Here is a 24,568-nt window from a genome sequence, read left to right on the forward strand (position 1 = left end):
AGTTTTATCAATACATAGGAAAATATAATCAAATGTAAAGTGTGTGGAATAAAAAATGGAAAATCAGAATCTTTTTTGCTAATTTTCAAATACCAGGATTCCTATTAATAGTTCCAGAGCTGGATCTTAAATGTGTGAATTAATTAGTGCAGATGATAATTTAAGCTACTGAATCATACACAAAAATCTGTACATATCTTTTCCCTGACAGTTTCGAATTTTTGACCTTCAATTTATGAATGAGTACAATTTAGAAAAAATGGTCTGAATAGTTTAGGAAAGAGAACAGACAAAAGTTTGGATCATTTAATCTATCTTTTGATATTATATACTTTGAAATCATGAAAAATTTATATATCTAACAACTCAAAATTTATATACCAATTTATATACCTAACAGTTTTTGGACTATTATTTAAAAAAATTAATAAAAGTAAATTATTATAAAAATAATTTCAGAATCTTCTTCCGATAAAAAAAAATTATATTATGTACAATAAGGGTTGGATTCTCTTAGAAAGTTTTTGACTCAAAATACATTATGTATGAAATTAACATTAAGGATTCTAAATTTCAACAAATCTCCTGCCTAAAGCATAGGTACAATATATTGCCGATTGCAACGTCTCCTTCCCCCTTATATGAAGCTCAAAAATTAAATCTGTTGAAAAAAAAGCACGTTAATTAAGGGAAATTACGTTTTTTTCTGCCTGATTTTGTAACTAACTTAAAACATTGTTTGCACTAATTAATTTATATATTTAAGGTTAGGTCCTCGAATCATTGCAATCATAAATTGACACATTCTAGTTAGAGCGCAATTATATAATCTGCAAATACAGTCATCAATGGGGACAAGCAGCGAAGGGATTCAAATAATTCAAGAACACGCAATTTTAAAAACAGAAGAAAAAAAAGCGTTTCCGAATAATGAATTTGTAAAGAATATTTCAATTTTAAGAACCGATACATGCCTGCTTTATCCGATTACCAGTATATCAAATAATTGAATACAAACTAAAAAATAATAAAAGTTGGTCAATTTCAGACTGATTCATGCTTTATTTAATAAATTAATTGCATCAATTTGCACTTTAACCATTTGCATCTTTCAATACAGAACGCACTCTAGTGAATCCAGGAGAGCAACTATACGAAAATAGTTCATCATTTACATCCATTTCATCATCAGTGTGGTCCTAAAAAAAATATAAATACACATGTACTCTCTTTTTTTTTTTAGAAAAAAAGTAAAAATATATAGAAGACAAAGCAAGTTAAAGAGAAAAAAGAATAATTACTTCTAAATCTTCCTCTTTGTGCGAATGGTTGTAGATTCTAAAATGTGGTTCAATCCATTGTTTTGACCTAAGAAAAAAGAAAAAAAAATTTAGATGAGGTAATTCTTCAAATGATACAAATAATGACAACCAAATCAATATAAATAATAACCCCTTTTAAATTATTTCTAAGCTTGGTTTATAAATTTTAAGATGACACATAAAAAAATTAATGCATTGGCATTGATGTGGTTAATAAATTTGTTTAATCTTCTTCCTTGCTTAATTTTTTTTACATTTCCTTTTATAAATAAAACTAGGAAATATTTACAATATAACACAACTGCTGCAAGAGTATGAAAATTAGCAGATTCTTATGCACAAATCGGTTAATAGAAAAACGGTTATGAGTTGAACCAAAAATTTAGAAATTATTTCATAAAAAGGCTAAAGAGAAAATAAAACACAGAACTTAATTTGAAAACTTAGAGAAGAAAAAAAAAACAAAAAACAATAAGTTTAAAACAATTTTTCATTCATTAAAGGGAGAAGAAATATCACAATTATATTTTTGAAAATAAAGTAAATGTAATGTTGATAATTATTATTGTTTCATAATCACATATAACAAAAACGATCCACTTCTATAACATAGCCGCTAACATTTCAATCTAGTAAAAATCAGAGAGATTTTTATGCTTATTAATTAGGCATTGCCAAATAAGAATTTAAATTATTTTTTTTTAATAAGAATGTTAAAATTTCTAAACATATTTTTACCTTTAACATTCGGAATATTCTTACATATTATTAATGCAATTTTAGGAAGTTCAGGATTGCAAATATGTAAATAAGAGACTTACAAAAATTAAGAGGGGCATTTCGTCCACTTGCGGAGCACTTTTTAAACTTCAGCGAAATAATTAAATAGCACAATAAAACTACACTTATTCATAAAAATGTTTTCAATATATTTATTTACTAATATAAAACATTCAGAGAAGAAGCACATTTGAACAAAACTGCTAAAAAATGCATGAAATGAAAAATTATAGTTAGAAAACCAGGGTAACTACATTTAAAATAGATAAAAATCAGGTCCTTAATAAATAACATTTTCCCTGTTACATCCATAAATTACATAATTGAAAGTGAAGTGAAGTTTTTTAAGGTATATCCATATATGTATATATTGCCCATGTAGATTTTTTAGTATAGAAATTTCTGAGGTTGAAAATACAGTTTAATGGCCCAAACACTATAAAAAATACTCATTTTCTGCTATATTTTTTTTTATACATTTGATTTTTAGGGTCTGGATAGAACACACCTGAATCTAGAAATATATCAGCATTTAGTTTCTTGTATGCCAAAAGCAAGTTTTACCTTTTGCTAAAAAAAAAAAAGATATGAAAAAAAAATTACCAAAAGATTTTTTTTATCTAAAAGCTTACTTGGAAGCAGAAATTGCAAAACCTTCAGTAACTGTTTATTATTTTAGTTAAAGATAGAAAAAATACTTTTCGGATTGCAAACATGTCCCCCATTTTGCTTTGTTGCCAAGATTGGGAGAGTAGGAAGAAGAAAATAATGTTTGTTACATTAAAAATGATCGTTTCAGAATCTGAATAATTTTCCTTTCTTTTCAATCTTTTCCTTCTTTCTCATTTTCTTTTAATAAAAATGATACATTTATTATTTTTTTTCATGTAAAATGTAAAAATATTTTGAAGAAATTTATCGAAATTTGAGTAGCAAATGACACATTCCACAGATTGGATGCAGTTTCAACATTTTACGGCAACCCTATAAGTTTTTTATTTTTATAGAAAATGTACTAATATGTAAAAGTCTACCAGAGAATTTAATAATTACCAGGAGTTTGAGAAATAAATCATGGAATTGTAACGTAACAGTTTTATAGTATGACTTAAAATATAGTTTAAATTTTTCCTTTCAATTACAAATTTAAACTTCATTAAAAAAATAGTAAGAATAGGGAGAAAAATATATTTCCCGGCAGCTTAATGACACAAAAATTAATGTCTACCTCAAAAAATAGAGAAAAATAAATAAGAAAGAAAAGAAATTGTAAGTAAATGAAAAAATTAGTATATGGTATTAATTCAATTAAAAACTGCAATTATTAACACATGAGAAATAGGAACAGTCAGTAGCAATATAAATTGGCTGCAACAAATTTTGACCAAATTATACAAGTTATATAATTTATATAATTTTCAGGATTTTAATCCAAAAATAAAAGAAACGCTGACAACCCAGCATTATTAAAGAATTATAAACTTAATTACTATTAAAATAGCACTGTTTATGACTACAGGGAATCTGCTCCATTTTAGATTATCAAAACCATGACTTTTCATGACTAATTCAAAGAATTTTTCACGACTTAAGAAAGTTACTATTTTCTCCAACAAAAACAACAATAAATTTAAAAAAGCATTATATAACATTAATTGAAATGATAGGTATAATCAAAACTGTTATACTCTGCATCTTCATACTTATAGATTTTAAATTTAAAGAACAGAGTAAAGAAAGAATTGAAGCAATAAAATAGATGGAAAATAAATACAAAAGCAAATTTTTTTTCGTCTGCAGAATTATATTCTAAAGACACCTTTCTTGTTCACCGGAAAGTAAAGAAATACTTCTGATTTTTCTGCTCTCATTTCGGAATAAAAAAAATTTGCCAATGACTGACTTGCTTCAGCTAAAATTTTAAATTTATTAAAAAAAAAAAAAATGAAATTACAGAAGGTTAAAAGATAATTTGCTCTAGAAATGATGTTTCTTTCATTTTATTGTAAGAACACCATACCTGCCAATATTGTAATTTGCATGACCTTACTATTCAGAACTAGTGTTTTACTCGATGTTACGTAGAAAGTGTTATTAGAGGACATTTTTATGCAAAATTAAGAATAATCTGCTACTAAATTTAGAAAACCTTTGAAAATACACTATTAAATTTTGTATATACATATTTTTAAAAAAAATTTAATTTTGAAAACAATAACAGAAAACCAATTTTTAAATCTTGACTAACTATCTTATTATACAATAATACGACACCAAGATTGTGCATCTATATTCAGGACCACAAGCAGAGATACCTTGACTTAGCTGGCTTTTATGTCGAAGCAAGACAACTATAGGATCAAGTTGCGCATCTGCTCCCATCAGTAGCTACAGCATACATTTGCTTTTGAAGAGATTCAACAATTGAAGCATTTTTAACATCTATTTTTGACACAATAGCAGTAGTATTTGTTCGTCCTGCACCATATCTTTCGAACTGTAAATAAATATGCAATCATATGATTTCAGTGCTTGGCCCGTATGATTGGGTAAAATACCAAACACTGTGCGGCGAAACAGTACAAGTTAACAGGTATGGAACACCAGGATTTTTAAAGAACATGCTAAAAACATTTCATATTTTAATAAAATATGACTGTGAGTGGGGGTTTCATTACAAATTCAGATGTTCGGAACACCATGCAAGGGGGGGGGATTTCATTCAAAATGAGATTTCTCAGCAACACCTATATCCCCCCCCCCCAAAAAAAAAAATATTTAAATCACGACAAATTTTGTTCAATACTGAAATTCATGATTTTTCATTACTTTCCAGGTGTGCGGATACCCTGTAACTAGTACCAACACAAGTTGGCTGGCATTTGGATTCAACACTTGGTTTATTTAGTGACAAGGTAGCTTAAATCATTAGAGGTTAACAAATCAATAATTTTTCAATAATACATAAAAGCAAACAAAATAAATAAAAAGAAATTACTTTTTTAACAGGTATGGATCAAATGGGAAAAAAGTCCTAATCATAGATCCAGTGGAGTTTGATTCTTCCTTTGATTCAAATGCACTATACAGCAAATTTCTGTTGTTTTTCTCAATAACAGGATAAACATAAGCAATTTGATGGTTTCTGGCAGTGCTAGCAAAGTTTTGCACAATAGTTTTGTCACAGTACTTTAGAGGATTTAACCTACAAGTTACTATTCTATCGAAGTTCAGACTCTGAAGATGTCTGTAGCCTGTTAAATTAAATTAAAAATCATTGAATAAAGTTTTTGCATGAGTGATAATAGAAACAATATATTTAAAACAAATTCAATTTAAGGTTACCATCAGGCATGTTGAGAAGTTCCTTAATACGAAAAGAAAACACATAAAACATGGCTTGGCAGACACTGTGAAAAGTACCATGCACTCCAACATCTTGTGAGGTATGGGCATTAATATATCGATGAATCCAACTGCTCATCAAATCAAAACAAGCAGTGACAGTGCTATTAAAAATCAAAGTAAAAACAATCTTCATTACAAATAGAATAATAGACAAAAATAAAGCAAGGTCAAATGAAAATAACATATAATGGCACTATCAAAAAGTCTTCATCTAATTTTTAATCTGATTAAAAATAATAAACCAAAAAATTAAATATTCGGATGCACATGGAACATAATTCCATTCACAACTAAAAAGAAAAAATAATAATAAAAAGAAAATGAAATTAAAATTTTTTGAATAAACTATGAAACTGAAATTAATAAATGCCCATGAAAATAAAACAAATTATAACAGAATTAATAAAAAAAAAAAAGAAAAAAAAAAAGACTTCCCTATTGAGAAATATCACAGTGCACAATTTGGAAAATATAAATAAATGCTATAATTCTAGAATTTCTACTTCCAGTAAAAAGTTCTGGTCTACAAGTCTTTTCAACTGTAAAAATTTGCAAAGCCTTTTTTCCCACTTTTTTTAAAATTAGGAACTCAATAAGAAAAAAGGAAATAAAAATAGCAAAGGAAAACAGTTTTTTGCTCTTACTGTAGATTCTAAAGATTATGAAGTTCTTTAAAATGCTATTTAGAACCTTTTTTCATGATAGCCCTTATTCTTAATTTAGTTATCTAAATAACTAACATGAAAACTACACTTACCGAGTCATTGTTTTTCGCCAAACTATTTGAACTTTTATCATCAATCATTCAAAAAGCACACTACATTTAACTCTGATTTTTTTTGCAACATGTTTCTGTATATTAGAGGTAATATTTTAACATTATATTTACATATAGCTTAATGAATTATTTATTTTTTATACTTCTAAAAAGAACAAAGCATGAAAAAATAGCATTCATTATCTAGTTCTAAATGGATGATAAGTTAATTAACACTTAACGACATGATAACACAGAGCCACAAAACCAGAAACCATAAATGAAAATTTTTTTTCTAATGACTTGATTAAATTTATCAAATTTTTCCCCCATAAAAAGAAGCTTTAGAAGTAAACATTATAAATGCACAAACCTAAGTAATAAAAAGTTTTAAAATTAATGTTGCATTAAGCTAATCATTTTATAATAAAATAATCTTTACACTTGTTTCATAATTTCCTTAGTATTTCAATTTGATCTTTGTTCAAGGTTGCTACAGAAATTTCCAAAATAAATTCGGTGAGATTTCCTTGTCCTTCTGTTAAACAGAATAACAGGAGGCACACAACTATGCAGTACTTAAAGTTTAAGTAGCTAGCATTATTTAATTAACATTCACTTTCATTGAAAGATATTAAACCTGATAATCGCATAAATTATATTATTTAGAAATAAATAAAACACTTTTGCTTATGTAACTCAATGCTTTTACAATCAGTGTTGCTGTTACATAGGTACCATATTTGGCAGAAATTACTTTTAATGAAGTATTTTTCCTTCTTAAATTTTTTTATTTTCTCTGAGATTTGACGGATTGCACAAAAAATACATAAAATTTCAGAGTACATAGTATTCAAACAATGTTTTTTTTTTCTTTCGATTTTCTTTCTTCTCTTCAACAATGTCAGTTTTAAGTTAAAGGCTGTAAATGATTAAAAACTTTTATTATAAGGAAACTTAAACACAGTTAAAAATTGGGAGATGTATTTTGATAACAAGTGCAGGGGTAGAAGTGACCAATGAGAAAAAAATAGGATTGTTTTGAAAAAAATATAGGATTTTCTAGGAAAAAAATATAGGATTTTCTGGAATAAAAAATAGGGCAAAAAAGATCTAAATTAAATTGAAAAGCACGGATCATATATGAATAACTTTAAAACTTAATTATAAAACACTATAAAAAATTTGATAAAAAAAATTATATAAACAATTTTCCGCAGTTGAATGGTGATTGGCGTCGCATGATTTTTATTATCAAATCACTTAACTCATTGTATAAAGCGTGAATCAATGAGTTTTTCTTTTATGTAATAGCTTTAAAATATTATCAAAAATTGATCCAACACTGATAAGGAAATGTAAATAAGCTGATAATAAAGGATCTTCTAAGACTTTTTTAATGCTTAGAAATCTATAAAGCTTTACCAAACTACTTTTCTGTTTAGGTAGATCTTCTATAAAACACTCCTCTAAAGAAGGCAAAAGATGCAGGATTCTTTCGCAGACAGTAACAACAGAAAGCCATCTGTTGCTCACGTATCGCAACACTTTAGAATATTCACAACCAAAATGATCAATTTCCTTTTTGAGATCCTCTTTCCTGGAAGGAAATTAGGAAAACCATGAATAAATGTTTTCCAAAAAGTCAATAATATTCCCAAATTCTTCAATAGCTAAACCTTTTCCAAGGGCATTATGAATAATATGTAAATTACATGTGCCCACATTTATTAATCCATACTTCCCAATCTCTGTAACTTCTTTGTCGAATAGTTGAAAAACACATTTATTGCCCTACAATTCTGCACACATGCTACAATATTGCCATACAATTCTGCACAATTCTGCAACACATGCCCCAACAATTCTGAACCCAAGTATCTCTCTGATATACCACCATCACAAGAGCACCAATATCGAATGTGCACATCAAGTTGTTTCAAGTTTTGCTCATTAAGGGTCTCGTCAAACATTAATGAGTAATAAGGTTTTTCTCTCTTGAATTCGTTGGTGATTTGCTTCAAAAAGTAAGGACCAAGTCCATGTGATATAGAATAAGACACTTTGGTGGAACATAAGGTCATCCCAGTGCACAAATTTGAGTCTGGGAAGACAGATGAAAATACTTCTTTTATAGCATCCTGCGACAAAAAAGGAATAATTGTTCAGGGCAACATGGATTGTCCATATAATTTCAGATTGCAATATTTTGTCTTCAGAAGTAAGAGTCCATACTTTTTTTGATTCAGTAGAGCTGGCTCCTGGCTCCAAACAAACACTATTGCCAGCAGCAATTACGAGACGCTTTTGAGAAGTATCCTTTTTCTCATTAAAAGTCTTTTTACGTTTTCTAGAGCTTGAATGCTGCAAAAGCTGAATTTTGCCACTATTACTAATGTTTACAGTAGCCAGACAAATAGTACAGTAGGCATTATAATCATCTTTACCTTTTTTTGGTACCAGTCCTAAACTTTTTGACCATTGTTTTTATCCTCTAAATCAAGACAATCATCACGAAATCGTGTCAAATGATTTGGCATCTTCTACTTGTACTTATAAATTAAACAGATTAAACACAATAAATATAAAAACAAATTAATCAAACATAATAAAATAAAAACTTAAATAATCTAATTGAAAGTTAACATTTTGAAGCAAAATATTAACATAATTTAGTTTGCCATCTATTCAGAAAAAAGTCATAGAAAGTAGTATAAGCTTAGAAAGCACTAAAACAAGAGATAGGGAAGGGGGGAGAACACTCACTTACCCATTGTCATTAAGCAGTATTGAGGACAAGTGAATTTCAAAATGATCATGACTATTTGAGGAAAGAAAAATCTAGAAAATTGTCTTCTATAGTAAAAAAAAAATATTAGAGGGAAAAAATATAGGCCAACTTTGAAAAATATAGGAAATAAAGGAAAAATAGGAGGCTTTCTTAGCTTTTTGTAAAAATATAGGAAAAATAGGAAATATAGGAGGACTTCTACCCCTGCAAGTGAAATTAAATAACTCGAAACTTAATTAAATGACTCAAAAATAAGTTGTGACAAAAATAACTATTAAATAACTCAAAAATAAGTTGTGACAAAAATAACTACTAACCCACTGACGGTTCTGCACGTAAAAAGTCGCATTTTAACCTGCAGTCTTCTCTGCTTAGCAAAACCGGTTTTCTCATGTTAACTGATAGGGGAACTGTGTATAGGGGAGAAACATTCTCCCAATTTTGCCCATTTCCTTAACCGCCAGTGGGTTAAACAACTCAAAAATATGTTGCATCAAAAAGATTATGAAGTTTGATAAACAATACAGCACAGAAATAACTCATATTGATGCAATTTGTTTTTGGAGAAAATTTAAAGCATTAAGTAAAAATGAACTTACTTGATGCTAACATATTTTGCTCTAGAAAGCACAGAGCCAATATAAAAAGCTGCTATTTGTCTATAAATAAAACCAACTTTTAGGTCTTGAACTTTCTTCCATAAATAGTCCAAAAATCCATCACAAAGGTCTTGTTTCAGGCTGCATATATAAAACATTAAATACTGTACATGACAACATTCTTGAGTGGGTAATATTACTTTGTCAAAAATTGTAAGAAGTTCTTTATATAATTTTTTGGTAGCTTTCCAATCAAGCTCATCTTTGCCTAAAAAAACAAAAAACATCATACATTTTTCATTTATAACTCAATCCATAAAGCAACATGTTTAAAAAATAGGTTTTAAAATTCCATTCAATTTTAGCTTTAAATATATATTTTTTTTAACAAGAAGTAAAAAAAAAGTTTCTTAATACAGTTCACAATTACAATCAAGTTCTCTTTTATTATTTTAGAAAAAAAATAATAATTATAAAATATTACAATGTTTACTTTAGATTATTGGTTGCTTAGATTGTGATCTCCATGGACCACCACACAGAAAATATTTTATCTTGGGACTCTATTTTTTGGAGAAGTCTTTCAAATGATTTAGAAGAGTGGGTTTTCAAACACATATCTCCTAAACATAATTGATACACTTACAGAATTTTTCAAAATTGTACTGATTTAAACACTATTCAAGCTGGTTAGTTTTTTCAGATGAATACACCATATATTTTTAATGAAATTTTTATTCAACAAAGAAATTGAAGATGAGAAAGAAAAATCAAAAGATAATAAAGAGTAATGCAAGTTTACTTAATTATATGCGTTTTTAAATAAATTTCGCTTAGACAACAGTTTGGTGACCACTGCTCTAGATAAAGCATTTACAAAATTCATGCATATTACAGAGCATCCTTCTTTTTCCTTTACACTTACTTTTCTTTACTTAAATTAATGAAGTGCTAGAAAATGAACTTTTACTAAAATATGCATACATATTTATGACCTTCTATACTTGATTATGATTTTATATGCTTGCAAGTGGATATTTCAAACTATAATTCACAATAAACAGTAACATTTTGTAAACTATTTCGAACAATAAATTGTTAAATTTTTAACTGGATGCAGCAATATTGAATGGACATAAATAAGATTTAAATAGCTGATCAAATAATTAGTGTAAAATTTAAAATAAATAAAGGAAATAATAAAATCAAAATTGAAATTAATAACATTTTTTGGTGGGAAATATCACCACATAAATTTACAAATATTTAGTGAAAATGTATGATTTTAGTATAACTAAATATAGTATTTTCATCATGCATCCAATCATTACCTTTAACTTATTTTAAGAAGTTTTGCTTAGCAAACAAATGTTTAATACAGAGTCAGTTAAGTTACAAACCTTCAAGAAAACAAGTCCTTTTAATATATTTGAATAAACAATCCATCAAAATATCAAGTGTCCGAGCAAGAGGATAGGCCATTTCTTCAGTTTTAGCATTAGCAGGAGCTTCAGTGTCCATACTTTCCTAGAAAGTAAGAAAGCAGAAACAAAAAGATTAGATTAATTAAAGTAGTTAGGCCCAAAATTTATTTAAAATAATTCGTAAAAAACAAACAAACAGCAAAGCTATTTTTCCAACAGCCAGCTGTTAGTCAAGGGGATCATGGAGGTTAAGGATGATGGCCGTGCAGCCCCATAATGATGGTAATGTGGTCAGCACTGACACCGGCTGCCTTGATTTCCCACAGATGCCGGTAACTGCGATTTAAAACTGATTAGACTTCTAGCTACCACTGAGGATAGAATTTCAGTCCTATGCAATGACAGCTCAGCCTCTTAACCTAAGCACCATCGAGATTTGAGAATATAGGTACACATTGTTAATACTTAACACATTAGCGTAAGATCACCACACAAACAACGAATCACATTTAACTTTGTCAAAAGAAAAAAGAGAGAGAGAGAGTTTGCACTGACTAATTTTTCTTTAGTAATACTCTTATCAATGCAGCATTTGATTAAGATCATATTCATGGTTGCTTTATACAGTCTCATGATAAACCCATATAAACTTGTACTAAGTGCTTCCCAATGTAAAATCACTGCATCAGCAGTAATTACTCTTTTGATGTATTTGTATCAGGAAATTAAGAAATTTTATTGAAGGGAAAAACTGTGTGCTTTAAATTATGAATTTTTTTTTAAAGAAAAGAGTAGAAAAACTTCAACATTTCAGAATTAAAATTAGAAGGCCTGGTACACAAGAGGGAAGATTTGAAACAAAGACCACTTAACGTTTTGGATTTTCTGCAGGTATACAGACTCATAGCCTAGCTAGACTGGCCTAGCTTATTGGCTAGATCAGTTAGGATAAGCAACAAAAAAATTTTTTTCACCAAGTTTTTAGCTTAAATTTCTTATCTCCTAATTTTACAAAGCAAGTTTAAAATCTTCTGAATCACAAAACATAAATAAAGGAAAGAGGGAAAATTAAATGCTTTTTTACATTGTAAAATAATTAAGATATAAAGCAATAGTCATTAAGATTGTTAAGTGGGAAAAATCAGTTAAAAATGAAGGACCCAGAAGAAAGCAATTTACCATCAATTCATTATTGTCTTCAGCTACTTGCTCATAATAAGCAATGGTTTCCCGCGAACAATGCACCTGATAAAAAACAAAAAAATATTAATAAATAGTTAAAACTCCACAAATACAGATTTTTAAAGCAAGATTTGATGTGTACTCAAGTAAGATAGAGCAGGAAAGTAACTTTTAATTTCTTTATCCATAATACAATACTGGAAATTTTTTTCATTCTTAAATAATATTATTAAAAATGGTACAACAATTAAACTGTAATTATCATTACAAAATTTTACTTTTAATTAGGGGTAGAAAATATGAAAAATTAAGTAACTGGCCCATCGAACCTGTCACTAAAAGATATTTTTAGTCTATACATACATTTTTATTGCCACATTTCCGTTCATTCGTTTGTTTATTTTCATTGCTGTTTAGAAGTCGAAACTCATTTTAATAAAATGAATTTACAATTACAATACAGAGAATGTGTAGTACTAGCCCTATTTTTTTATATTTTAAATCTGTCATTGAAAAACCGACACAATTTTTTGGTTTAAGACTATTAACGTTTAACGACATAGCCTTGTAATTTTGAACCCATGATCAGTCTATTCTATGACTGTGGATATTTTATGTCAGCACTGCGGTAATACTAGACTTATGATGAAATTCGCTACTTTGTAACAAAAACCTAGATCAAACATGAAAAACCTGAATCCTTTCACATTAATTGCTGGTCTGGCGAACCATTGATTATCATTTTATGGTGGCCTGAGTGAAATTTTAGTGGTATCAAACCAACAGACTATCGTTACTTTTCTGCCCTATACTTAATCTTATATATATACATGAAAAAAACATTTGCACAAAAGTTTTATTAAAAGAAAAAGTTAGTATTTGCAGTTATATAAAAGCACTAAAGAGCAAAATTAAGTAAATTGCAAATGTGAAAAACATTATATTTAAGATCAATTATTTCATTTTTGAGTAAAAAATACTTACATCAACATAAATTAATTTTTCAATGATGCACTGAAGAATGAAAGGTCTTTTAGATTGCAAATATGAGCTTACTGTCAGCATATTTTGAACATAACTTAAGAAGACAGAAGGGGGACTTTTTATGTATGGAAATCGTTCACTCATCATTGTACAAAAAATGTTTTGAGATCTGAAAATAGATGATATCATGAAATTTTTTTTTAAAATTTCAATGTCTGAATAATGACATAATTATATTAAGCATTACTTACATAGGTACTAGTTCTAAAATACTTTTTAAAACAAGATGGATGCATTGTGATCTTTTCAAATCTTGTTTTACATTATCCATTGAAGAGTCTGAAGGGGAAAAAAAAATGAAAATCATAAGAAATGACAACCAGGGTTAGTTGGTTCAATTATCAATTTTATGTTTTATTCCATTAAAAAATTACAGTTTGAGTATTTTTTCTAAGACAAACTACATACTTATCATTCATAATATTAAAAAAAAAAAAACTAGAAAACTAAAACCTGCTCTATTTGCTTATTATTAATCCCTGTAATTGTGTATCATTATCATTAAATACCAAAATTTTAAAAGATACAACTATTGTAGCTATATGTAAGAACATTTTGTCAATCGAAATGAAATAGACGATTGTTTAAACTTGAAAAATAATAATCTGCATTTGAAAAAAAAAAATAACAACTTTAAATTAAGGATTGCAGATTGTGAAACTCAATAGTAAGAAATTGTAATTTTACTCAATAGCAATTATACTCATTCACCATGCTTAAAATTTAAATAGAAAACTGTTTTCATAGCTCTTTTCATTTTAAAAATTTCACTAGAAAGGCTAAGATTTATAGCTGACAAGATGTAATTTTTCTTTCTTTTAAATTTTCCACAACAAATAAATAGTTCTGCTCATAATTTACTTTGATAGAACATGTTCTACATTTTATTACATACATAATTGTCCTTCATTTATTATTTATTTTAATATATTTGATATTAATATATTTTACATCAATATTTGTTCCACATTTTATTCCATTAATGTATAATTTAATTATATAAATTCTAGCTTTATCAATTTGCATACTATAACTTAAAAGAACAAAAGTCTGTCAACTCAAATCATGAAAAAATAAATAAAAAAGTGTGTATAACTACTTTGCACAAAAAGACAACACTTAAATTATTTGCATAATTTAGTTTCTCTTTATATGTATTATTCTCTCGATATATTCCTAAATATTTCACTGTATCCTCATGGAAAAATCATTTCTGTGATTAATAATAAAATATAGTCATATTAAATTTCTAAATTTAAGCAAAATATCTCACAACAGATACGAGGATGGCTTCATAATTATTTTCACTAGACAATATATCTAGCTCCTAGAATTATATTATTCACCTACTACAACCTGGAAGTCAATGCTATTTTTATCAGAAAAGATAAAAGAAAATACCATTAGAATTTCAAGCAATAAAAACACTACTTAAAATATTTCTAATGCTACCCACTACCTATTAAAATCAGGTTCGTCTTGAGAATATTTGTTCTTATAAAGCAGCTGATATTATAAATTGGAATGTCATATAGGAAAAAATTACAAATACACAAAAAGTTAAATTGATTACATTTATATTTTATTTTTACTGAATCCAGATTTGGACATTTAAATGCAGAAAATTAGTTAAATTTTTTTTAAAAAATTTACAGAAGTGTTTCAAAATATTAACATAAAAGTTTGATTAACAAAACTTAGAATTAATTTTCAATTCTACATCGTTTGAAGGTTTATAAATAAAAGATTTTCTAGCAAATTTCAATTTCAACTCGACAGTTTTTTTTAAAAAAAAAATAAATTAAAAAGCAGTTATTATAAAGAACTTGCAAAAATGTATATTTCGCATAAGATATTTTTTTCTAGTTCTTTTGAAATAAATTTTAACTTTCTCCAGTTTCAAATATTTTAATAACTCTTGTTAAAGTACATAGTACAGATGTTAGAGATTAACATAAAAACCTACCAATCTTATATTTTCAAATTTGAATGCATAAGAAAATGGATACTTGTATATATGCACTTTATAAAAGAAAAAATCACAGTAAATCATTAATTAAATTTGCTTGTAACACGTAAAATAAAAGTTATTTGCTGTTATTTTTTTTCTAACTCTTGCAATTCATTTTTTTCTTTCTTTTGCAGTTTTTCTTAAACTATTAGATTTTGACAGCTAAGTCATATCATTTTGTTTCCCTGCTTGGTCAGCAAATTCATCAGCTGACTTAGTAAGTTCATCTATGAAACGCAATAATCTAAGGAGTTTCTAAGGACTAATTTGGAAATCTAAGTAGTTCCAAGTACTCCTTGGAGACTTTTTTTATTTCCAAGGAGTATAAGGAGTGTGTACGAACCCTGCCTTATATAATGAGTGTTTATCACTGACATTAAATGATGATAGGTAGCCAATGACTCCTCTTAATCCGTAAACAGTTTTCATTCGAATTTCTTTATGGAGAGTTTCATGGCATTTCAACTCTCCCCCTTCAGTTTCCCTAAAAAGAGTTGTCCACATGGTTAGTTAACAGACTTTTTATTTCTTTGGAACACAACGGGATTTGTTATATGCTTACATGCCTTCCATTTGGTAAGAAAAGCAGTTTTGAATTATTTTAAACATATGCCCTGCAAAAAAAAAGATTATAAAATTGCAATAATTATTTTATGAAAGGATGATTTAACTTTGTTTCGATACTGTAATGATTTTGCACTTGCAGATTTAATTTTAAAGAAGCTGCTGATTTTATAATCCAGTGATTTTATTAGTAACAGTAATTCTGTAATACTCTATATCAGTGTTCCCCAACCCCCGGTCCGGTCATTGGATCAAATGGCACCGGGCCGCCCATCTCATTTAAACTGAATTTAAATTCCTTGGTTCATACCACAAATTAAAAATATCTGTGCTACATCAAACTTTTATTTATTTAAAAAAGGGGCACCAGAAGGTAGTAACATAAATTTTTTAATGTTTTAAAAAGTAAAAAAAAAAAAAAAAAAAAAAAGAAAACCACCACAACTATTTTCTCATTGAATTAGTTTTAATAAAAAAAATCAATCATCATAAGTGTAAATATCATAAATAAAACACGAAAACATGGCGCGAAATTTACATTGGAATAAACTGGACATAAGCAACACACATCGAGGTGTCATTGTCTCCGATGATTACCCCCAGATGGAACCGTCTCATTGCAAAGAAACAAGCTCAGGGTTCTCATTGATTTAACGTTCTAGAAAGTTAAAATGTTAAAGCACTTTATATCCATTTTTTGGTGCAACTGTATTTTATTTGGAAGGCATCTTTAAATACAATTAAATCAAAATAATCTAAAATATAAACAATCAACGACCCCCCCCCCCAGCGGACCGCGCTAAAATTATCAAACGCTTACAGGTCCGCAGTGATAAAAAGGTTGGGGAACACTGCTCTATATCAAAATGGTTGGGGGGGGGGGGAAAAAGATTTACTTTACCTGAAATAAATGCTTTGATGAACATTGTTAAAATCACATTTAAATAACTCATGTCTGCAATAATTAGATTTAGAATAAATTCTTTGTATGCTGCAATGAATTGTGCATCTTTTGTATACCAAGGGATAGCCTATAAAAAACAAATAAAAATTGTGAATAAGTATAAAATTTTAAGATCAGAAAAGACAATATTTTTCCAGTAAAATTTCCCATTCTTCATAAACATAGTAAAATGCATTAGGGTAATCCAAACAATATTTTTATTGATTGGATCTAAGTGTGTGTGTTCAAGTAAAAAATAATTCAGTTTGAACCCATTATTTTAATATTTAAGGGTGGCACAACATTCTCTGTATTCCTCTATTTTATATGCTACAGGTGTGAAAATTTAGCGTTTAATATTGTGAACTAAAAATAATAAAAGTAATATTTTAACAGCAATTAGCGTTCCTGAGAAAGCACTTGCTAAACCCTGTTATCCGAATGAAAAACTCAATATAATTTTTCAATAACCTACAGAAAGAATTTCTCTTTAATGCAAGTATTTTTTCTCCTGAGGACGCTTCAACAAGAACGTTATACTCTTTTTAACACAATTAAAGATAATTGCCTAGTTTACTGAAAATGACTTTTTCATCAATCTTTTTTATAGTGCAAAACAAAAAGGAAAAATTCATTAAATTAAAATCATTATTTAATGCATTTTGAGGTAAAGAAGCAATGATACTTTTTTTTGAGGTAATGAAGCAATCACACATGCTGAGAAAAAGCAGCAGCAAACTTTTAAATATGTGTGCATAGCGAACGTACACATTTATAGCAATTATTATTATTTTTTTATAATATGGTAGATATTGTAAACTGACAACTTCAATAGAAGACAGTGCAATATTTTTGATAATGACAGGTACTACAAATCTCATTCTATGAAAAGATGTTTCACTGATAAATATTAAAACAAGTTCAAGAAATTTTAAATAAACTTTGCTTGAGCAGGAATCGGGCAATACCTTTTAAGCAGATTTAAGACTGCCTAAATGAATTTAAATTTTTCAAATGGATCTAAAAGTGCAAACAAGTTAGCACTTAAGTAAACAAACAAAATATTTGTTTTACTAACTAATAATTTGTTTTACTAACTTTGTTTACTTACTAATAATTAATTTAATACTTGTTTTACTAAAATTACATTAAAAATTTTCAATAAGATTTATCTTTAATAATTTTCAATTAAGTATAATTCTGAACACAAAAAGCTAAATCAAATAGCAGAATCAAACTTTATTTGCAATCTAGGTTCTTTGTTACTTACAACAAAAAGTACACAATTTAATTTATTGTTAGTAAAATATAAAGAATAAAATCTTTAACTAAGCTTTAAACTGTTGACACTCAACCATATACTTACTAATAAAGCATAAGTTATTCTTTTATTTTCATTGTCCAGGAAACGAATATTATCTTTCAACTCATTGAGCCACTGGATGATTAACTGATCCTACAAAATTGGTACATTTTAGAAATTGTGAACATAATAATCATATATATATATATATATATATATATATATATATATATATATATATATATATATATATATATATATATACATATATATATATACATACATACATGCAAATCCAAATTAAAATGAAATAAATATGTTAAACAAAAATAACAAATATGAAAAGAACTTGGAATAATGTATTGACAAATAAATTTTGCAACAGAGTAATGGACATATTAAAAAATATCCATATTCTTCTGTCATAATAACACTAACGCAATTTTAAAACAGAATAAGAACGTAAAATATAGATCAATAATGAAATAGAAATTATGCACACAATGAAAATTCATAGTAATACATTATAAATGTTACTTAAACAAGCAATTCTTTTATTATGTTATTAAAAATAATTCAATACATTAACAAATACTTAAATAATTATTAAGGAAATTTTAAAATTTGATCAAAGATTTATTTAATTTATAATTAAAACAACAATTTATAACTAAAAAATTGCACACTTTTGTTTTCAACAGTTTCTTAAGAGTAAGGAAATAAAATTCGCAATTCGATAAGGTATCAAAGATGCGTACTCAATTTCCAATGACTGACTCTACTCTGTTCAGATGGAATTGATAACAAAAGTGAAAAAAAAAAAGAAGCTTGTAGTTCATTTTAAACATTTTGTACTTCGGCTAGTTCCTTGATGAGTCAATGATTCCCCCCCCCCCCCCTTTAATCTGAGCTGCTAGTTAGATTAGCTATTAATAAAGCAATCCTACACAACAGAAAGAGCAACTTATCTCGAGCCCTCATACTGAATATGACCGAAAAAATGTCAAGCGAATACGGATGAAACAAGATGAAAAGGAGTAAAATTCACCAAACTGCAGAACTCAATGTTCGTTCACTTTCATTCCACTCCACTGAACATCCAAGGTTGGAGGAAGTGGAATCTTGCATTCCGTTCTCTCGAGCTTTTGAAGTGTAACACGCCTTTTCGTTCTGTACAAGTCATGACCATACAGTTTTAAATCTCAAAATGCTTGAAATGCTACAAATTATAAAAGGTGGGCCACCTGGTCATTAGAGGTTAATAGTCTACTGTAAAAACACACAAGTTCAAAAATAACAGATAGCATAGTATCCGCTAAAATGTGTTATTTCAGATAAAAAAAGTGTCTTAAAAGAACAGCCTAAATTAGTAGTTAGTGCAAATAAATTAACAATAGTTTAATGTCTGATTACCACATTTTAAAAGTACAATAGTTTTGTATACATTAAAAAATGTTTACAAATTACCATGTTAGAACAGGTATGTTTTAATAGAAAGATTTTGGGAAAAATAGTATAAAGTTTTGAATAAAAACTTTTAGAAATAAACTTACATCAGTTTCAGGTGAACTAATTAGTTTAATAATTGAATGCAGTTTAGATGAATGTGATAAATTATCTTCTGCTTTTAAATACTGAATCATTCCTTGATCATTAGGAAGGTTAAAAGTCACTCTAGGGGAATTTAAAGTATCACCCTTGACGGAATTTGTTTTCAAGATTGGTTGCAGTACCATAGCCATTTAAATAACCTTAAATAAAAGAAAGAACATATTAACAATATTCATACATAAACATATGTTACAAAAAAGAAAAATTGCCTGAAATTATGAAGTTGTGTTGAATTAATTTTATTATACCTAAGACTTTATTGCTTAGCAAACACATTATATTATTTATTAAAAAAATTTTTAGCTATGTAAATGTGGGGGAAAATTTTTTTTTTTTAAGAGAATAAAACTTATTAATATGGAATATTTTGAGAATGTTAAAAATACACCTGCATCTCACAATAAATAATGTACAATTACAAAGCAGAAGAAAAAAATAGTGCATGAAAAAAGAAATGTTAGGTTCGGAATAGAAATGCTAAATTCGGAGATTTATGGACTGAGATTATTTTTGATTAAATTTTGTTTTGTGGGAGAATAAAAAGCAAATTTAAATAATTTATGTATTATGACATGACTACAAATTATTAAAAATGAGTTTTAAAGTGGATCTCTACTTACAAACATTAATACTTTTAAATGCCCCATAACTATTTATGATAGTTTTCTATTTGATGAGATAGATAACAAACATATTGAAATACCAGAAGTACTTCTTACTAAAAAATAATTAAACATAACTTAGGTTAATATAGTAGAATCCCGCTTTTCTGTACGACTAACATTAAAAAAAGCATTAAATCTGATAACGTAAAATTGGGGTAAAAGAAATAAAAGCATATTTTATAAAGATTAATAATTATGAGACAAACTACTAGAAAAAATGCATAATCTTTATAGGGTTTTTGGATACAATTTCTATAATAGCTTAATGAATACTTACTATTATTTGAAAATTTGATTTATATGTTCAGGAGTTTGTCCAGGTTAAATTTACTACCGTTTAGCGGTACCTTCACAAATTCAACTTTATGTTTCACAAAATACTTTTTCTTAAAATTTTATTTTTGTATCCCGTAAGAAACGATAAATCCATCCAATCATATTTGTGGTGACTTTTTAATATAATTTTTAATTTTCTCAAATTATGTCTACATTTTCACAAAATAGGTAGCTCTCAGAAAAACCTAGACAGACCCCTGATGCTACATTCTCAAATGTTTCAGAGTTTTTATGCTTTCAAACTCTTGATCAGTTACGGGCATGTATTACATTATTTTTTGCCCATCTTTATTGTTTTCAACACTATTAAAAAAAATTTTAAAAAAGGGGGAGGGAGAAGAAAGAGAAAACTCAGGAAAAGTTTGTGCGAGTTTTGCATGGAAAAAATGAGATTTTGATCTGTTAGATACATATTAAATGGAATTTTTAAAAAAAGGGTAACATAAATTTCTGGATAATTTAAGATAGGTGGTATAGACAATTTTCACTGACCAGCATTAATGACAAAGGAAGCGAGAAAACGTACGAAACAAACAGAGTAAAACCAGGGTTCCACCGTAACAGTTTGCCGACTTTAATCAGTATCTGTGTATTAGTATTGCTGTTTCATGTCTTTAAAATTAAGCAAACAAAATTTAACAACATAGTATTAATTAAAAGAAATTCTTTCAACTATTAATATTTATCTAAGGCAAGCACAGATAGTATTATAAAAATGTTCATATTATTTTGAAATAATGGAATGTAAGTAATTTAATAGTTAACATTAAATAGTTACACATGCAAGATTTAACACAAAGTGATAATTATAGGAAGATTTTTTTTTTAACCATAATATAATTTTATAGATTTAAAGGGCAGTAAAAACAATAGAAATACAAAAGTTATCCAGAAATAAAAAGTGAGTAATTTAATAGTTTAATTAAACAATAGTAATTTAACTTACAAATAAAATTAGTAATTTATAAATATGTTAGATTTGAGTGGAAAAACTTAAAAAACATGAAACATAGTTTTTTATTCAATAAAAGACTCATAGTTTATTGATTGAAATGGTTTTTAAGAAACTGATTGTACCTAATAAAAAATTTAATTAATTAATTAAGCAGGGGTGATTATGAGCCCAACTCAAAAATCCTGAAAATTTCTTCATTAGGATCTTCTGAAATCATTAATGACGCATTTCGAAAAATTAATGCTTTTATAATTTAAATCATTGATATTTTCAAAAAATGAAATTCTAAATAAATTATATACAGCATAATTCAAATCAATAATTTGTATAAGGTTACTTTTATGTCTAATCACGCTGACTATTTTACCATTAAAAATATTTACAAATGAAAGAGAGGCCAAGCATAAATTTTAGTTCTAATATTTCTAAAGAAAATATACAAGAATTTTTATAATAAATGTGATCGATGATTTAAGGAAACTTCTGGATCCCTGAATCCTGATCAGCGAAAGTTTTCATCTTTAAGAATAATAATCATCCTTCATTAAGAATCATCACAATCATCTTTGATTAAGAATAATAAATTCAATAAATTTTGAAGTTAATCTAAAATATTAATAACAATTTAAAATGTGATTGATTATAATAATACTATTTCAGTATTATATATATACTTTTACTCAAACAAGTTAATCAATTAGATTCCAAATTGATTTTTTTATTATAAAAGAATAAACCAGGTAAAATTACCACAAGAAATGGTTGTTCAGATGCGAATTTAGATAATTTGTTTATCAAGAAATTATAATTAAAAATCATAGCAAAGTATACACAGATATACAAGAAAAATATATACCTTTGAATATTTAAATAAATTTACCGATCTAGATATAATAAACTATGCACAGCACAGTTATTAAGATTCAGTCAAAGTTTAAAATGGTAAATAATATATTTTATAAACAAATACGATCTGTAAAGAAATTTGATCTAAATATGACAATAAATATTACTGCGACGACCACGAGGATTAGTTTCACTATGCAAAAAATATTGCGAAGATGAATACAGTTTTATTTCGGACAAAATATTATTTGTCACATTTTTACAAATGATTTATTGATCAGAACAACATTAGATTGAAAATCGGTAAATTTGACACGAAAACAACACAACATGAGACGAAAAGAAATTCGCTAATTTGTTGTGTTGCCAAATTTGCAGTTTAAACTCATATGTGATATTTGTGTTGCCGTTCATGCTTTTTGAAAGTAAATAAGTTCATATAACAGAATATATATGTCATGACGTCATTAAAGTTTCTCTATATTCTCAGCAGATGGCAGTAAAAAACTGGAGTGCATATTTTTTCTGATGCATATATGTACTAATTTGAGCTATCAATTCCATTTCATTTGATTTTTATTTAATAGATTTTAAAAGAAATTTCCATTAAATGGTTTAAGTTGCAAATATGTCAGGAAATAGTTTAAAATAAATTGTTTTAAAAAATAATTTTAAAAAAAATGAATGAAAATGGTCGATGAGTAAACCATTTGATCTTTACGTGATACTTAAAAAAAAAAAAGAAATTATTTAAAAGTGATCTTGTGTAAAATATCAATTTTTATGAGGTATTTTTTTTTCTTTGAATAACATTGAAATATCAATTTTAAATGCATTGTGTTAAAATTATCATTAATAATAATGAAAACTAATAATTATTAATAATAATTATAATAATTATTAATAATGAAAACTCAGCTAGCTTTAAGCTTATAAATGCAATAAACCAATTTGGAAAACAGCAAAAGGGTGATACAAATATAATCATGATAGAAAAATAATCATTCAAAATTTAATTCCATAGTAACTTATATTTAAGTTTATTTTTATAATTGTTCATTCAGTAAAGAGATTTTTAAAATATGATGCTATGTGTATTTCCAAACGATAATATATTTTTTTTTAAATGTAAAACAAACAATTTTGATTGTTCTTACTTAAAGAATCGAGAAAAATAACATTATATAATAATATAATATAAGTTTTGGCACACTGTTCTTTATTTGATTGCGGTATTATATTAAAATATGGGAATTTGACTAAAAAAATAAATTAAAGTTAAGAAATATATGAAAATAAAATATAAATAAATAAATAAAAATCAAAATTGAAATAATAGTAACAAACAAATAAAATAAATAATAAATTGATGAATAAAATAAATAACAAATGAATAAAATATGTGATAAATAAATAAAATAAATAATAAGGATAAATTAATGACACTCATGTATATATAGATATAGAAAAGTTCGTAGACAATTTTTGAAATTGGGCTGAGTGTCATTCATTTGAAACTGATTTCATAATGGAGTATGAGTGTTATATTTTTCAAAAACAGCATAGGTTTAGAATTATTTATAGGACAGTTCTTAAAAAAAATCTCATATTTTCTAAAGCAGAGTATAACACTTACTCAGTAGTGGATAATTACAGGCATTTTAATAATTTTTTTCACCGTGTCTTTCATTTAAAAAAGACTTCCCATAGAAATGTGAGTGTCATATTTTCCGAAAACCCCAAACTTTCTCTACATGTATATAACAAAAAGAGAATGTACCCTTGATTTCTACGCTTAACCAACCCTGTTGACCGTGAAGTTAATACACCTCTCCCATTCAGCACTCAAAAAGTACGGTGATCTTAATACAGCTCTCCCGACTCAACCGCACAAAAACAGCAATGATTCAACTAGTGGTATTCATTCATCGAATTCTATCACAGATATAATTCTGGTGGGGGAGTACTGTAGCGTATCTACCACTACAAAATTACAACTACAATTCACTAGTATATAAGACATGTTA

At 27.1% G+C, this 24,568-nt stretch overlaps 1 protein-coding gene across 3 annotated transcripts; it reads right to left on the minus strand.

Moving 5' to 3' along the window:
• Positions 1 to 1,042: 1,042 nt before the first annotated feature.
• Tif-IA (RNA polymerase I-specific transcription initiation factor RRN3 homolog Tif-IA) lies at positions 1,043 to 22,934 on the minus strand. Of its 3 annotated transcripts, none has more exons than XM_043041357.3 (13): positions 22,576 to 22,934; positions 19,682 to 19,879; positions 18,192 to 18,281; positions 16,784 to 16,913; positions 13,499 to 13,586; positions 13,248 to 13,416; positions 12,261 to 12,326; positions 11,058 to 11,184; positions 9,658 to 9,925; positions 5,448 to 5,611; positions 5,101 to 5,356; positions 1,302 to 1,368; positions 1,043 to 1,199 (listed from the first exon to the last, which is right to left on the minus strand). In XM_043041357.3, exons 2-13 carry the CDS (start codon positions 19,868 to 19,870, stop codon positions 1,095 to 1,097), a joined length of 1,719 nt encoding a protein of 572 aa, XP_042897291.2. In that variant the 5' UTR covers positions 19,871 to 19,879; positions 22,576 to 22,934; the 3' UTR covers positions 1,043 to 1,094. The 3 variants fall into 3 exon arrangements, with proteins under 3 accessions (XP_042897291.2, XP_042897290.2, XP_042897292.2); XM_043041356.3 differs by having other exon boundaries at positions 22,552 to 22,932; XM_043041358.3 differs by having other exon boundaries at positions 22,376 to 22,889.
• Positions 22,935 to 24,568: the final 1,634 nt, after the last annotated feature.

Source organism: Parasteatoda tepidariorum, chromosome 2 (genome assembly GCF_982258835.1).
Source record: "Parasteatoda tepidariorum strain Cologne lab strain chromosome 2, Ptep-v5.0, whole genome shotgun sequence".
In the NCBI taxonomy this organism is placed as follows: domain Eukaryota; kingdom Metazoa; phylum Arthropoda; class Arachnida; order Araneae; family Theridiidae; genus Parasteatoda; species Parasteatoda tepidariorum.